The following is a 17,015-nucleotide window of genomic DNA, read 5'->3' on the forward strand; positions in this document are numbered from 1 at the left end:
CTCACTCTGAATTGCAATTCTCAGATCTCATTCCTTGTGAGTAGCTAAGATTACTGGCGCAAGTCACCGGTTTCTGGCTCAATCATAGTTTTTAATGGTGACGTATGTGTGTGTGTGTGGGGGGGGGTGTTTGTCTGTCTACATGCTTCTATGTGTCAGTAAGAATTTGGGAGTAAGGTCATCGGGGATTGCTATTCAGATTTCTTTTGAAACAAGACCACAAAATGTTTGTGTTTTGCTTTTTAAATATTGTTTTCTATCACCTGTTTTGCAGGGAGAAGGACCTAGAAGCAAAGTTCATTATTCAAATGGAGAAAAGCAAAACAACAATCACAAACTTAAAGGCAAGTATCAACCTAGCCTGGCTCCAATTCCATGAACTCATGGGTCAAAAGGCAGATGAATAAATGAATGGCCTGTGCTTGCCTTTTCTGTACCCTTTCTTCTACAACCAGCTACCTACATCTGCCTCTTGGCTGATGTTCTTTCCTAAGGCGGAAGATCTGGTGTCTGTTTCTGCTCTCATCTCTGATCTCCTATGAAGTGGAAGCTAGATCTCTATGTTGTTGCTCTGGTCTTTGAGCTTCTGAATGCTGTATAAACCAGACCCAAGGCATTTCTATTTTGTCTTTGTAGTGGAAGCTTAGCTGGAAATGGAGTATTCTGTGAAGCACTTGGGACACTGGTCCCAGATTTGTTCCAATTTTTAGTGGATATCATGATGTTTTATAACCTGAGAAGATCTGATAACTATTGTTTAAGACTCAGGATATAAAGATTTAGAAGAAACCTAAATGACTTCCTGGGGAAAAAGAAAGAAGGAAAACTCTACCTTAAAAAAAGACAAGTTCTTCATTTTTCATTCAAAATGTTTTATTTGTTTGTCCTTCAACAGTCGTTAAGGATCCAGAATAATTTTCACTTGGGAAGAAAATAGAGGGATGAAGTAAATACTAAGGAAATGACATGCTTTGTGGGTTTAGCTTTTTTCTGTTTATATAGCTATTAATGGGGAAGGTTGTGTTTATGAATTCTGCTATCTCATGCAAGGTAGATTCAGTTTGAAGAATGGATTTCTATTAATTCCTGGCTCACAGCATGGGTACTATAGGATTCTTTTTCAGAGTAGTACGGCTTGATCTGCAATGATAAAGGGGGATGGCTCCTATCTGCTAGCAGACAGAACTGTGCATAATTCTATAGACCTCCTTGGTGGCTCTGCTATTCCTTTGAAGCATTTTCAGGAAGATTGGGATGTCTTTCCTCCTTCTTTCCCTCCCTCCGTCTCTCTCTTTCTCTCTTCCATTCTCCCTTTACTGAACTTTGAACTCGGGACCTAGGCACTGTCCCTTAGCTTTTTCACTCAAGTCTTGCCTACTGTCATGTAAGTCACAGCTCCACTCTGGTTTTTTGGTGGTTAATTGGAGATAAGAGTCTCAATGGGCTTTGCAGTGCTAGCTTTTGTCAAACCTGGATCATCAGATCACAGCCTCCTGTGTAGCTAGGATTATGGCCGAAATGTCTTTCTGCCTCTGTTTAGACCATCTTGAGCTCTAGCTCTCTGTATCCCTTCCACCTTGGCTTCCTTCATCTTCTCGGATTCTTACCAGTCCTCATTGGTCATTTTTGCTGTTAGTTACCTTCCCTTTGCTTCATGTATCTTTGCTTACAAAGACTGGGGAAAAGACCTCTGGCCTGGGTGAACTGTTTTTGTGTGTGTGTGTGTGTGTGTGCACGCGCGTGCATGTGTGCGCGTGAATGCGCGTGCGTGTGTGCATTTGGTGGGGGTTGGAGGTATTTCTCAGTTCTGGCTTCTCTGTTGCTTTTGTGATTTCTCAGCATTTCCTTCTCTTTGGTAGGTAGGCTAGATGCCAGAATTTTACTGTTTTGATATATGGTTAATTTTTTAAAATGTTTTCACAGTTTTTTCTTTTAAATATATTAATCAGAGCCTGGAGTTTGACCTAGTGGTAGAATGCTTGCCTGGCATGCACGAAGACCCAAGTTCAATTCCTCAGTACCACATACATAGAAAAAAGCTAGAAGTGGTGGTATGGCTTAAGTGGTAGAGCTCTAGCGTTGAGAAAGTCCAAGGACAGTGCTCAGGCCCTGAGTTCAAGCCCAGGACTGCCCCCCCATATATATATCCATATATATATATATACATACATACATACATATCTATTAATCATATAGAAATATGTGTTACTGATACTAGTTAGCATCTGGATTTTAGCATTGATCTAATGAGCTGTAGGATTTTAGAGACAAATTTTTTTTCTCCTTTGTGGGGCTGTGTAGGGGTTTGAGATTGTTAGGTGGTAAACCACACTTTTTGCAAGAGACATGTTTTTTTCTGGAGGCCAGTCGCAGACTATAATCTTTTTGTCTAAGTCATCATTAACTATAACAGCACGGTCACCCAGTTTGTTGATGTGGGTTCTTGCTAAGTTTCTGCGTGGCCTAGCTTCAAACCTTCACCCTACTGATTGCCGCCCTTCTAGTAACTGGAATTGCAGATATGTGCCACCTTTCCTGGCCTTCATATAAAGATCCCCACCCCTTCCACTGGGTACTGGGGCTTGAACTTAGGGCTTCTCAAGCTTATTTGGCTTGTTCATAGCTGGTTCTCTGTCACTTGAACCACACCTCCAGCCCAGCTTTTTGCTGGTTAATTAGGGATGGAATCTCATAACATTTCTGCCAGTTCTGGCCTTGTCCTGTGATTTGCTAGTTCTAAGCCTCTAAGTAGCTAGGCTGAGCCACCCAGGCCAGTGCCATTTAAAAATACGGAAATAATGATTTTCACATCAGTTTTCACATGTAGATAAGGCATAGACAAACAGCTGTAATAAACACATTATGGCGAGTGTTGACTCTTGGGTGAGGGAAATTACTTGTGAAGAAGTGTGCCTGGAAAGCTTCATAGAAGAGTTTGCAGGTGTGTATGGGGCATACCCTACAGACCACCACTGTAGGGGCACCAGTCCCTGCCATTGCATTTGTGACTAGAAACCCTAGAGTTCTGAAAGATGCATTTTGGTGGGTTCAGCTGGAGAGTGCAGCAAAAATGATTGAAGATGGGGAAATAGAAACTGACTGGAGTATTGGGTTCATGTAAGGTAATCAAAATAAAAACAACTGTGGAGAACTTGGATTAGTTTGGAAGTGTAGATTATATTAAAGTTATATTCATTTATTTTTATAGAGAGGCCACTAGGAATTAAATGCTTCTAAGTCAGCCTGTAAATATGAAGAAAATTATATACATATATATATATATATATTTGGAATAGACATTTTGCGCTTATTTTTTTTTGTCCAGTAGCAGTACCTTTTATGTTATTTTATTTTACAGTGCTATTATAAGTACCAACGTATTCGTCTCTTTCTAGATTCCAGAAGGAGGGAATGGGGACACAGGACGAGAACGGACCAAGACATTCACCTATGACTTTTCTTTTTATTCTGCTGATACAAAGAGTCCAGATTATATCTCACAAGAAATGGTATGTGGTATTTTCACAATCCTTATTTTCTTATCAAGAAAACTTACCTTCCCTAAAACACCTGAAAATACTATGCTGGCTTTTTTTTTTCTGAATATAATTTATATGGATTTGTATGTGGCCAATTAGATTTTGATTGTACCATAAGACCATCTACTTAAGCCTAGCAAGAATTCGGTCCTCACATGTTGATTTATTTTTTTCACCTTTGACTATTATGGCCACAGGTTTTAAGTGATTTTAAAAGTTGGATATGGTTCGTGTTTGGAAGGAACTCTATAAAGAAAACACTTTGAATGTTGAGTGATGAAGAAGTCCCTTAACTTGGCATAGTCCTGCTGTGGTAGAGACCTAAACAAGTAAATTCCAAACCCAAGTCTTACCACTTCTGCTTTTGTGCATAATTTTAAGTTTTGCAGATTGTGCAAGAAAGGATTCCAGAAAGAAAGAATATTTTATCTAGAACCTTTTTGGAACCTGTGACTTGTAAAACAACAACAACAACAAAACCGGCTTGGTAGGTTTTTGCTGGGATTAAATTATTGATAAAGAGTGAACAGATGAGCATAGACATAAGGGTAGTCCCAGGAGACCATCTAGACACTGATAACATTTCATGTGAGCATTCCCTGGGGAGGGAAATGCTGGGTGCTTGAGCAGAGTAGGGGAGCATTAGCATGTGAGTATCATTGTTGGGTCTATCTCTAGCTGGTCAGCAGCTTCTTAGGTCTTGTCTATGTGCTCCTGTCCTGTTTGTCCTGGGTTGAAATTGATCCAGTGGCTTTCATCTTGCAGTGTGAGCCTGATGAAAGTACTTTGTGATTTAGAACTTGAAGTGTGTCCCTGAACCAGTCAGTGGCATTGCCTGGGAACTACAGGATCTGTAGGGTTTTTATTTTTTATTTTTTCCTCCCCTCGTTTAGCTTTTTCACTTAAGGCTCTACTCCTTTAGCTGCACCTACACTTTTGGCCTTTTGCTGTCAGTTTTCTGCCTAGATTGGCTTTGGACCATGATCCTCACCTCTCAGCCTTCAGAGAGTAGTGAGGATCACAGATGTGAGCTGCCAGCACCTTATTATTTTTTTCTTCTAAAGCAAGATCCTCAGTAGTTTGCATGTACCTCATGAGTTGAGGTTTAAAAGTACCTCATGTGTTTCGTTTAAAAGTAGTTAGCTAAGAGGAGATTGTCTTTCTGAGGCCATGTAAATGTTAGAATTGGAGGACTGGAGTATCTAGAAGATGTTGAGTCAAACCTGACTATGATGGGGAAAAATGACGGTGATGGGGATAGAAGCTGTGAGGTGGGGAGGAGGACAGAGGAAGTAGGAACTGGCCTGTCGTGGTTGAGTTTGCCCTGGTGTTGGATACTCTGGCTTAGTGTTCATGTGCGATGTCTTGTTTAGTCCTCACAAGAACCAAATGATTGTTTTAACTTCATTTTTCCTTGTCAACTAGAGTCATTAAGCTTAAGTAACTAGTTCAAATTCATAGTCCCCACTGACTTGGTAGTAGGTAATATTGAGAGCCTGTGCCAAGGTGCACAGAGGTGGAAAAGGCATTGGAGTGTCTTAAGGGTATGGAGGAAGGAATCCTTTTCTCATTCTAGCTGGCATGTGGGCAGGCCAGCCTATTAGAATAATAAGTGAGAGCAGGTGAATGAGTGTGGAGCGGTCCCTGCATTAGTGTTGATAACTAGGAATCTGGGGAGGAATTGAAGACCACAAACATGGGAATCCAGGTAGGAATACTCTAATTAGAAGGTGGGAATCGAAGGGAAAAATGAGTTAATTGCAGCATCTCCAGAATGTCTTCAACACAGGATTAATGAAGAGTCTTAAAGGCCTTCTTTTCTGTCTTATTTCATGAGCTTCTATCTTCCCACATTTAACCTGAATTTGAAGTCTTTGGGGGCCAGAGGGCAGTGTGAAAAGAGCCCAGGGGTGGAGAGGTAGAAGAGTGTAGCAGAACCTGGCATAATGAATATTTGCTGACTGCGTGAACTCACAAACTGGTAGTAGTTAACTTCTGGGAACATGTGGTATCAGCTGGACAGCAATGAGAGTCAACTACAAAATAGTTGTAGGTTGTGAAAAAGTTTTCTACCAAAAGGGTAGGTGCTTCAGCTATATGTGTAGCATCTTTTTCACAGATGACTTGGATCATGTAAGTAAACATGAGATTGTTTTATTGAATTATGAAACTAAAATGTCCCCAAGATAATGTTAGTGAACATTATTATTTACTTCCTGTTAATTAAGTCACAAGCATACAGAAAAATACCTACCTTTAAAATACTCTAGTACATAGATCACTTCTCTAATTTTAAGACTGCTTGCTTCTAAAATGGCTTCAGGTTTGATTAGAAGTAGTAAAGTTTCCAGGCTGCCATTTCAGGAATAAACTGTGAGCTGATACTTAGGTAGACATGGAAAGATTAGATTAATGTTGGTGAATTCTGTTCCACTCCCCTTCCCTCCCTGCCTCTCTCTGTTTTTTTTCTTTCTTAATATAAAAGTGTATTGAGCAAATATATCATGCCTATTACTATTACGAGTCAAGTTTCCTTTGATGTTAGACAAATACCTAGTAAGAAGACTATTATTTAGAATTCAGAAAAAAAAGTCTACAAGCAATTTAAATCCACAGTCATGGAAATTAAAGACCATTACATAAAGCTCTAATTTTCTTAATGATTCTTCAGAACTCCAAAGATTGGCTTTGATCTTATATAACCTGTTCTTTAATTCAACCCTGAGTATACTTGAAACTAAAACTCTTCCAGTTGCCAAGTAGTATAGTAAGTCTTTGTTTTAGCAGTGCCCTCTTGTGGACAGTTCCCCTCCAGTAGGCATCAGAGATGCCTTGTTTCACTTTTGATTTTAATTTTAAAGTCGTATGTACTTCCATAGGTAGTCAAGTGGGTTTCCTTCCTTGGGGAAGGATTTGACACTGGTAGGGCTGTCAGTCTCTCAAAGCTTGCCTCTCCTTCCTGCCTGGTAGTAGCAAATACAGCTTGAAAATTAGTCTTGTTTTCCTCCAAGACTTCTGGACATGTGAGCAGTGCCTGCTGGATCCCAGGCTATTAGTGTGTTTCTTGTTCCTGACACAGAACCAGGACTCTGGTCTCCATGCCTCGAAACCTGCATTTTCTAAACTAGGTCTACTGTCCTGTCCACCACCCTTAGCCCCCTGGACCCCTTGAGTCTATCATGAAACCATCGACTTGAGCTCTCTTAATAAAATAGTTTAACAGTGGGAGATGTAGATTTTAACATTAGGGAACATTGTGGGGGGTGCCAGTCCTGGGGCTGAGCTTCTTTTGCTCAAGGCTAGTGCTCTACTACTTGAGCCAAAGCTCTACCTCTGGGTCTTTTTTTTGTGTGTGTGTGTGGTTTATTAGAGATATGAGTCTCAGTGACTTTTCTGTCTGAGTTGGCTTTGAACTGTGATCCTGAGATCACAATTACTGAGCAGCTAGGATTACTGGTGTGAGCCATTGGTGCCTGGTGAAGAACTCTTTTTATTCTGAGAAGTTTCTTGGTGGCTTCTTTCCCCCATATCCAGTGAAATTACGAGTGTGTGCGCGCGCGCGCGTGTGTGTGTGTGTGTGTGTGTGTGTGTGTGTGTGTGTGTATGTATACACTTTGCTTATTTTTTGGTCTACCCTGAGAAAATTGAAACAATATTTCCAGTTTTCATTCATGTTCCATAGATTGTGGAAGAAGTGAATCTTAAACTAGTGGTCTGGAGCCAACTCTCCCTGGGATTTGGCCTTTGTTTCTTCACAGATGTTTGAGAAGGGGTCTTTGCAGATAGGACTAGGGCCTCTTTGCAGATTTAGAGAATACAAGAAAAGGACATATATTGAGGGTGTGGTCCCAGCTCTGCCACTAACTAGTACTGTAGTGCCCAATTATCTAAGACTTTCCTGTCAGCTTCCTCATCTGCGGTTCAGTGATTTTCCCCCCCTTTCCTCTGTTAATACTGTCAGAAGCATTAATTCATGAACACTTGAAAATGCCTAGAAATGGGAGTTTCCCTTACAGTTGGAACAGAGTAAGTCATGAGAACCAAGAACAAAATGATTGAATATCAGTGCCTAAAGTTGAAACGCATAAAAATTAACAGTGAAAAATTAATGAATAAAAAATAACTCATTAATTAATGGCCTTGACCATTTGTAGAAGTGACTCAATGCAAATAGAAGTTAATAAGTATTCTGCAGAAGAAGATGGAGAAACCAAGCTGAAATATGAAACCTGATGTCCATATGGCATTTCTATCTCATTCTTGGGGTGAAGACTATGTTGGTAGCAGGGATTTTATACACACACACACACACACACACACACGTATATATTTTGTAAACCTGACATAAAGATTATAAATTAAAAATTTTGCTATACTTGGAAGTCACCTCGTAGGGGTTTAGAAAGGGCTGATTTTTGAGTTTACATGGTAAGATTCATACATCCTGAGTGATATTACCCACTTCATCCTCAGGACTCTTCAGAGCTCTACAAATTATTGTTATTGTAGTTGTTTCGTGCCAGTCCTAAACTCAGGGCTTGGGCTCATTCCTGAGCTGTTTTGTTCAAGGCTAGCACTCTACCACTTGAGCCAAAGCTTTACTTCCAACCCCTTTGTAGTTACTTGAAGATAAGAGTCTCAAGGACTTTCCTATTCAGGCTGGCTTTGGACCATAATTCTCAGATCTCAGCCTCCTGAGTAGATAGGATTACAGACATAATTGCTGGCTTCCAGAGTGATTCTTAAGGGTACCATAGTCTAGGAGCTGCTGCCCTTAACGTTTTGGTTGTGGTTAGAGGTGACTTTTTGTCTGATCCAACTGAGTTTCTGGATTTTAGTTAAGGAGTTTGCCTTATAGGCCCCGATTTTGGACTGTGGTTCTAATCAGGAGCCCCCCTCAATCTTTTTGTGACTTTGACTGAACTTGAAAGACCTCCCTCTCTTTGGCATCTCTTCAATTTCTTGTGTTCCTACATTGAGAAGCAGGGATATATTTCATGTGTCTATAGCCTGCTAAACTTCCCAGGCGGGCATCACGAAGATGACCTCCTATCTTAGTTTGGCTCATTATATGAGGTGTTCTGAAGTATTTGTACTTCATTTTCCTTTACTCCCCAATATGCAATTAAATAGTACATAGGACATGAACTCAGGTCATTCTTAGTGTGACATCTGTCCCCATACCACTTGTCTCCTCACCCTCTCTATCATGAGCAGATTTCCAAGTGGGAGAAAGCATCTGGATTTTGTGTTACAGGAGCCCATCAACCCCAGCCTCCTCCATACCCACCATCACTCCTCTTCATGAGAGTCTTCAGAGATTTATCTTGATGACTAGTGGCCTGGTAGATTGATGGCTTTGATGTGGCATGGTCCAACACACAGTTTCTAGCTGTTGTGGTCTTTAGGCTGTGAATATTTACTTACTAGGAGATCTGGTAGAATGAATACCTTTATGTGCTTTTTATAATGCAGAATAGTAAATAACTATACTTTAACATTATCATTGCTCCTAGACAAGGTTCTTTGCCTTGTTTATAGTCTTATACTTCAGGAATTGTTTTGTTAACTCAAGTAAGAAAGAGGATGAGGTGGCTTTTTGCTTGCTTAGAAAGTTTACTCTTGATTAAGAACAGGGCTATGTTCATAGACTGTTGCTAAAAGCACTGCAGTGATTTATTAGTGTGGTGTAATTCTTAAGAGATAAAAGGAGCATTCAAGAGTGTTGGCAATACTGCAGGAGTTTGTATTAAAATCCACAGTAATTGTCCTTCTTTCTTTATTATTTTTTATTGTAATATATAGAAGGGTTACAGTTACATTTGCCAAGTCGTAGGTGCATTACTTCTCACACATTGATACCCCTTCTCATGTTTTTGTCACCATTTCCTTCCCTCCCACCCTTCCCAACCATCTTGCTTTCCTCCCTTCCCTTTCCTATTTCAAATATACAAATAAAGATATATACAATATAAAAGATAACACAGACAGATACAGTAGCAATATGAAATTAACCAAAGGGCACTATATGACCTTATGTACCTAGGTTTGTAATCCTCTGCTAAGGAGAGTCCTAGATGTGTACTAATTATGAAAAATAATTTAAAAAAATGGCCCTTTAGAGGTATAAAACCCACAGTAATTGACCTTTTTTTTTTCTTTCAGGTTTTCAGAACCCTGGGCACAGATGTGGTGAAGTCTGCATTTGAGGGCTACAATGCTTGTGTCTTTGCTTATGGGCAGACTGGATCTGGAAAGTCGTATACCATGATGGGAAGTTCTGTACGTTGTCTGCACAGAGGGGGCGAGTTGCTTATCTTTCTCTAGACTGATAAAAATCATCTCTTTATCTACTTGGACTATATTAACTTGCTTTTTGCTTTCTCGTCAATCATTAGTAATAAGATAAACCTCAGTAATCAGCTGAACTAAATTTCCTTTGGGAGTTTTAAAATTAGGAATAATTCTAAGTTTATAAGTATGAATATATTTCTCTTGTGTAATCACTACAAAATGAGACAGTGCTTCTGTCCTTTATTTTTCTTTGCCACTGAAAAAGCACCGTTCAAGGAATGCCAAACCTATGACATGTTCTAGATAAGAGTTATAATGGCACTTTGAGGGATCCTTTCTTTAGAGCACATTTGTGGCTTTGGTGTTCAAGGTTTAGGGAATCACAGAAGTACTGTACTGCAGAATGCCTCTTCCCAGATGAGATGATATAACATGGCCTCTTAAACCCAGGTTTTCCCTCCAGCTGAAAAGCTAGGAACAGAGGAGAGAAACATTCATTATTTCTCTTCCCACTTTTTCTTCTGTCCCTTCTGTCTCTAAAAAAGGAGATTTCTGTGTTGATTCTCTAGAAACTACTTGTATGCCAAGTAAACAAGTGTAAACCCTTTTATAAACACTTGTTAAATGAGAAGTGCTTTTCTCTGACCTCACAAGTAAGTACTACTTGGGTTCTGTCAGTCTATCTATCTATCTATCTAGAGATAGGAAGCAAAAGCATTCTGAAAGAGTTTGTTTTTCCATTCCTTTTTTTTTTAAATTGTACTTCTGTATTTGATTTGCAAAAATTACCTGTATAAAGGATTTGTGATAATTACATAATTGTGTAAGATATATTTACCGCAAATTCACCCTCAATACTCTTTCTTAGCTTCTCCCCTCCCTTTTCAATTTTTTTTTTTTTTGTGTGTGTGTGTGTGCTGGTCCTGGGTTTGAACTCAGGGACTGGGCATTGTCGTTGAGCTTTTTTGTTCAAGGCTAATGCTTTACTACTTGAGTCACAGATACAGTTCCACTTACAGCTTTTTTGGTGCTTAATTGGAGATAAGAGTCTCATGGACTTTCTTGATCTGGCTAGCTTTGAACCATGATCCTCAGAGCTCAGCCTTTAGAATAGAAGTACAGGTATGCATCATCAGTGTATGGCCTTTTCAATTTTTACTGGGATTCTTTATTTTCACATATACATAATGTGTATATAATCTCAGGTAGTGGCCAACATAATTTTCATTTTCATATGTTTTTCTTTCATTCTTTGTGGCTGAGCAATTGAGAGTTTAGTTTTTCTTGATAAACATTTCCATGGTTCAAATGGCACAATCTCAAAAACAATGATGTTGGTTCTGTTGTTCTTTGACTAGGGATTTGAGTAAAGGTTAAAACAGATTGCTGAGAAAGCAATGATGCTCTGAGGTCAGATCAGCTGCTGGCAAATCCCTCTGAGGTTTCCCAGCTGTTTGTGCTGACTGAAACATGATTGAGTCTGACTCCTGTATTGCCTAGGAGATAGGATGTACTTCTTTCTAGGAGGGCCAGTTTAGAGATTTCTACATCAAAGCAGGGACCTACTCTGTGTTTTATTGTGGTCCTGATACCTAAGGTTGCTTTTTTTTTTTCTAGTACTAGAGTTTGATCTCGGGATTCAACACTACTAAGCAGGTGCTCTGCCTCTGTAGCTACCTTTTATGAATTGGCTATATTCAAGATAGTGTCTCACTTTCATGCTAATTCTGCCTGAGCTGCAATCATCCTATTTGTGTTCCTTTTTGTTGCTGGGGTGCTGGGTGCATACCTGTGCACCCAGCTCTTGTATTTCCTAGTATACACAGGTGTACACAGTTATGCCTGGCCATTGATTCATTGATTGGCATAGAGTCTTCCAAAAGTTTATAACCAGGCTGGCCTCCAACCATGATCCTCTGATCTCTACTCTCCAAATAGTTAGAGCAGGCTATATGTCTCAAGTTTGTAATCCTATCACCTTTTTTTTCATTTTGTGCCAGTCCTGGGGATTGAACTCAGGGCCTCGTTACTGTCCCTGAACTTTTTGTGCTTAAGGTTAGCAACTCTGCCATTTGAGCCACAACTCCACTTCTGCCTCTTTTGGTGATTAATTGGAAGTAAGAGTCTTATGAACTTTCCTGCTGGAGCTGGCTTTGAACCATGATCCTCAGGTCTCAGCCTCCTGAGTAGCTAAAATTATAAACTTGAGCCACCAGTGCCAAGCTCTACTCCCTAACTCTTATTGTAGCCCTTGACTGTTGAAGACTTACTTTAGTTTTCTTGCTCCTTTTTTCCCTATTGTTTGACCTGTATTCACTCCTTTTTTAATCATGTAAGTAAACTTTCCCTTTTTTTCCCCTAAAGGATTTGTTCTATAGCTCTCAATTGTCTTTTTTCCTGGTGACTAAATCTCTTTATCTTTGTAAGCCATGATTTCAATGATTAATGATTTGTAATATATATATATATATATATATATATATATATATATATATATATATATCACACCCAGAGCCCAGAAGGCTCTGTCCTCTCATTTGAGAGAGTAGGAAGCAGTCCTAGGGGATGAGATCCTAGAATGGTAGACCAGGATTGGCATGCAGATCCCTTGAATCTAAGTTCACTCCACCAGAATACAAATTCAGTTGTCAGTTGATTTCGTTTCACGTAACAGCTGTGACACTCTTTACCACTGCAGGGTGATTCGGGTTTAATACCTCGGATCTGTGAAGGGCTCTTCAGTCGGATAAATGAAACCACCAGATGGGATGAAGCATCCTTCCGCACTGAAGTCAGGTAGGGCCTGTGGTCTGAGCCAGTGTCTGCTTGCTTGGGGTTATGGCTGCTTGGCTTGCACTTAGGTCTTAGTTTGGACCTATGGATTCCCAAGGAAAGAGCCTGCTGTTTTTTCTCCTGTGCTTAGTTAGAGTAGTTGAGAATTTGTCTGAAACATCAGGTTAATTTCAGTGACTTCCTTGGATACAATTTGGATAAGAAATAATCATTAGTTGGAGGTTTATCTCCAAGTGGAGTGAGCCCTTGATTCTGAGTTACTTGTCTCATCCCTTTTATTCATTGTGTTGGTATGCTCTCCATAAAGCTGAGTTACAAATACTTATAAGTTACTGGATGGTGGAGGTGCTTTTTCCTCTTTGAAGTTAAACCTGTGTGGGGATCAGTCTCTCCAGTGATTTCTAAGGGCAGCTCTATCTGCTGGGTCTCCTGGTAGCCATGTGGCTTTGGACAAGTTAATTAAAGCATGCTAGACCTCCCTTGCCGATGTTTGCAGAGTGGTAAGTCACCACCCTGAACACAGTTAAGTAGCTGTGTGCTGCTGCTTTGGGAGTGTTGTTGTGGTTACTACCATTAATATCACATTATTTCTCTGAATTTCATTCTGCTGAAAAATTTCAGCTACTTAGAAATTTATAACGAGCGTGTGAGAGATCTACTTAGGAGGAAGTCATCTAAAACCTTCAATTTAAGAGTCCGAGAACATCCCAAAGAAGGACCTTACGTTGAGGGTAAGAATATATATTTCGTAGCCTCCTTGGGATTTGTGTAAAAATAAAGCATGTGGTGGGCTGGGGTTGTGGCCTAGCATTAGAGTGCTTGCCTACTATGTACGAAGCCCTGGTTTGACTCTTTGGTACCCCTGCACAGAAGAAGCCAGAAGTGGTACTGTGGCTCAAGTGGTAGAGCACTAGCCTTGAGAAAGCTCAAGGACAGTGCCCAGGCCCTGAGTTCAAGCCCCAGGACTGCCCCCCCCCCCCCAAAAAAAGCATGCAAGGAAAAGGAAAGTACTGTAATCGTGAGATTTTTTTTTAAAGTTATTTTACTTTTGCAATTTTGTGATCAGGAAATTTTCATATTTAGTGAGATTTGCTAGTAGGTTTCTTCTGGCTTCAGTTAGGAGACCGTGGAAGTTTCTTTCCAATATTCTATGCTAAGAGAAGCAATCTTGTAACTTATCTATCTGGTGTTGCAGTTAGCGGTGTGTCTTTATTAGCCTGAATAATGGTAGATGACAGGAAAGACATCCTCAGAACTCTTGTCTGTTAAGAGTTTTCACCTGATCCCCTGCATGACGTCAGCATCTGTGATTCAACGGTGGCACCCTCAGTTGTGGGGAATGTCACAGGTAATGATGTTTAAAACTGACTCTTAGTGATTAAATCACTGTCCTAGGTTAGGAGGCTATCATACAGTATAAAAAGCTGAGTCTGGCCTGCAGGAATCACACATGGAAACATTCTCTCATGAGGACACAGACCTTCATGTATTTCACTGGAGTAAAACTGAACTGGATGTGGCTCTCTTACCTTCCACAAATGCCAATTCAAAGCAGATCAAAAAACTTAATGTAAAACTTTGAAACTTCTACAGAAAAGAGTAAAAACACTAGAACTTACTGATATGAGAAGTAATTCCTTGACTGGAGCTCTAGTAGCTCAGCAAATAAGATATAGGACTGACAAATGGGAGTGTATCAAGCTTAAAAGCTCTGTACAGCTAAGGATGTAGTCACTAGAATGAAGACACAGCTACAGAATGGGAGCAGACCTTTACCAGCTATACATCTGACAAGGGGCTAAGAACTAGAAAATACAGGGAACTTAAATGGATTATTGATTCTTAGGGAATTTAATTTTTTAATAAGTGGATAGAAGAGCTTCATAGACACTTCCCAGAAGTATAAATGTCTGATAAATATATGAAGAGATGCTCAGCGTGCCTGGCCATAAAGGAAATGCAAGCAAATCAAAACAGGATTGAGGTTCCATCTCTTGCCAGTTAGAATGGCCATCATAAAAAAAACAAAACAGACAAATGCTGGTGAGAATGAGGGGGGAAAAGGAACTCTGTTACACTGGTGGTTGGACTGTAAATTAGTTCAGCTCCTGTGGCAGTCATTATTTTATTATTTTTTGTGGGTCATGGGGCTTGAACTCTGGGCCTGAGCGTTCTCCCTGAGCTCTTCAGGTCAAGGCTACCGCCCTGCCCCTGGGCCTGGGCACTGTCTTGAGCTCTTCAGCTCAAGGCTACTGCCCTACCCTTGAGCCAAGCCCCACTTCCCAGATTCCTAGAGGTTAATCGGAGATAAGTCTCAGGTCCTTTTGTGACCCGGCTGGCTTTGAACCTTGATCCTCAGATCTCAGCCTCCAGAGTAGTTATGATTACAGGCATGAGCCACCGTGCACAGCCTATGGAAGTCATTATAAAAATTCATGAAACAAAGGTAGGATTGCCTTATCTAGGCATACCACCCTTGGGCATTTGTCCAAACAAGTGTTTTGGATATAATAGATACACATGTGTACATGGTTATTGCAACAGTATTCACAATAGCCAAGCTAAGAAGGAAAAACAGATATCCTCAATTGATTAAGAGAATGTGATATGTAATCACAATACTCACTGTGAAATTTGGTATTTTGAGGGGATTGGTATTGGAAGAGAGTTGAGGGAGAATGATCAAGATACATTGTATTCATAAACTGACATATTGAAACCCCTTTGTACAACTATTTAAAGATAACACTAATACCATGAAAATATGTTCTTTCTCTTAAGTGGATATTAGACGTGAGATAAGATTGTACACATAAACATATGATTATAGGCATACACACATATTATATTGAAGGTGTAAGATATACTGATAAACCTCTTTAAAGAATAGACATTCATTGTAGCATAAAGAAGTTGAAGCATGTCTGGTCTGGAGTGTGGATAGTAGTGAGAGGGGCAGGTGAGTAGAAAGAAGGAAGGAGGGCATGTAATCTTTGTGCAAGGACAAAAATGGAACAAGGGAACTTCACAAGTGAGGTTGAAAAAGAAGAGAAGAGGATGGAAAGGATGATTGAACAAGATGTAGTGTTTCCATAAACAAATATGTTAAAAAAGAAACACCCCAAACAAATGACCATAAATTTCTTGACAGAAACTCAAGCAAGAGAGCATTTAATATCATATTCCAAGCCCTGAAAGGAAATACCTACCAACCTGCATTGTTAAATGTAGCAAAGATATCTTTCATAATTAGTAAAATTGGCAGTGAGTTAGGGGACAAAACAGTAATCCAGAGCATCATTGTAGAATTTTTTGCTACTGATTTTTGTTTGTTGACATTATATCTTGCTACTTTGCCCAAAGTGTTTATCAGATCTGAGTCAAGGTCTTTGCTTTTGCGGGGTCTGTACAGTCTTGAATAGTTTGTATCATCTGCAAAAGAAACACCCTTGTGTGACCATTTGGAGCTAATAAAAGGAAAACGAATTATGAAGTTGCAAGTTGATCTGAATGATGATGGGGATTTTATATTTGAAACAAAAATGTTATTAGAATGTGGAAAAAATGGGAATAGTTTCAACTTACATTTCAGACAGGTAACTAATTTTCCCAACATACAGAGAGCTCCTATAAAGATATACCCAGCAACCATGGAGTAAAAGAGAGAGAGAGAGAGGCAATGAATGGATTGTTTAAAGAAATGGGTATTTGGATGATTTTTATTCGAAGTGCTGGGGAATTGAACCCAAGGCACCTGAGGATAGCCATGCTCTCTACATCTCCCTCCATTTCAAAAGTGTACCTTTTTGTTTTTCCGCAATGCTGGGGATTGAATGCAGGGCTTGGTTTATGTATGCTAGATGGGTCTTTACCACTGAGCTTCACAACCATCCCCAAATAAATGGAAGGAAATAAAGCTCATCCTCATTCCTCATAAGAAGAAAAATGAAAAGCATTCATTGAGGTAGTGTGTGACATCTTTGGTGGACATGGGTCTGCTGTGATGGAGGTTCTGAGAGACCAGAACTCTAACCTATTGATCCTGCTGGGCGCAAACTGCCCTCTAGAGGACAATATGTATTAAAAGCCCAACTAAGAATTTAGTATGTACAAACATTTCTAGACATTTGAAAGGGCCTGTGTACAAGATCATTTGTAGCGGTATGATATGTAATTGGAAACAGAAGAGAAACAGCCTCTAGTCTCAAGAGAAGACTGGTTAAATTGGTTATGGTACACGCGCGCGCACACACACACACACACACACACACACACACACAAATGTAGCATAAAAAATTATATATATAAGATATATAATTTTTTTTGCCAGTCCTGGGGCTTCAACTTAGGGCCGGAGCACTGTCCTTGGGCTTTCTCAAAGATAGAGCT

The 17,015-nt window shown here is 39.9% G+C and overlaps 1 protein-coding gene across 9 annotated transcripts in view; it reads left to right on the forward strand.

Moving 5' to 3' along the window:
• Kif16b (kinesin family member 16B) overlaps nt 1–17,015 on the forward strand; it is a 284,469-nt gene that overhangs the window by 34,645 nt on the left and 232,809 nt on the right. For 8 of the 9 annotated variants that reach the window (XM_090351964.1, XM_090351966.1, XM_090351970.1 and 5 more), the window contains exons 2-6: nt 275–344; nt 3,396–3,509; nt 9,705–9,821; nt 12,532–12,629; nt 13,248–13,357. In XM_090351964.1, coding sequence (XP_090208090.1) covers nt 309–344; nt 3,396–3,509; nt 9,705–9,821; nt 12,532–12,629; nt 13,248–13,357 — 475 coding nt within the window. In that variant the 5' untranslated portion in view covers nt 275–308. Of the gene's footprint in view, nt 1–274; nt 345–3,395; nt 3,510–9,704; nt 9,822–12,531; nt 12,630–13,247; nt 13,358–17,015 lie in introns of those variants that run through there. The other variant, XM_090351965.1, reaches the window with a different exon arrangement.

This window comes from Megascapheus bottae, chromosome 18 (genome assembly GCF_031878675.1).
Source record: "Megascapheus bottae isolate mThoBot1 chromosome 18, mThoBot2.hap1, whole genome shotgun sequence".
In the NCBI taxonomy this organism is placed as follows: domain Eukaryota; kingdom Metazoa; phylum Chordata; class Mammalia; order Rodentia; family Geomyidae; genus Megascapheus; species Megascapheus bottae.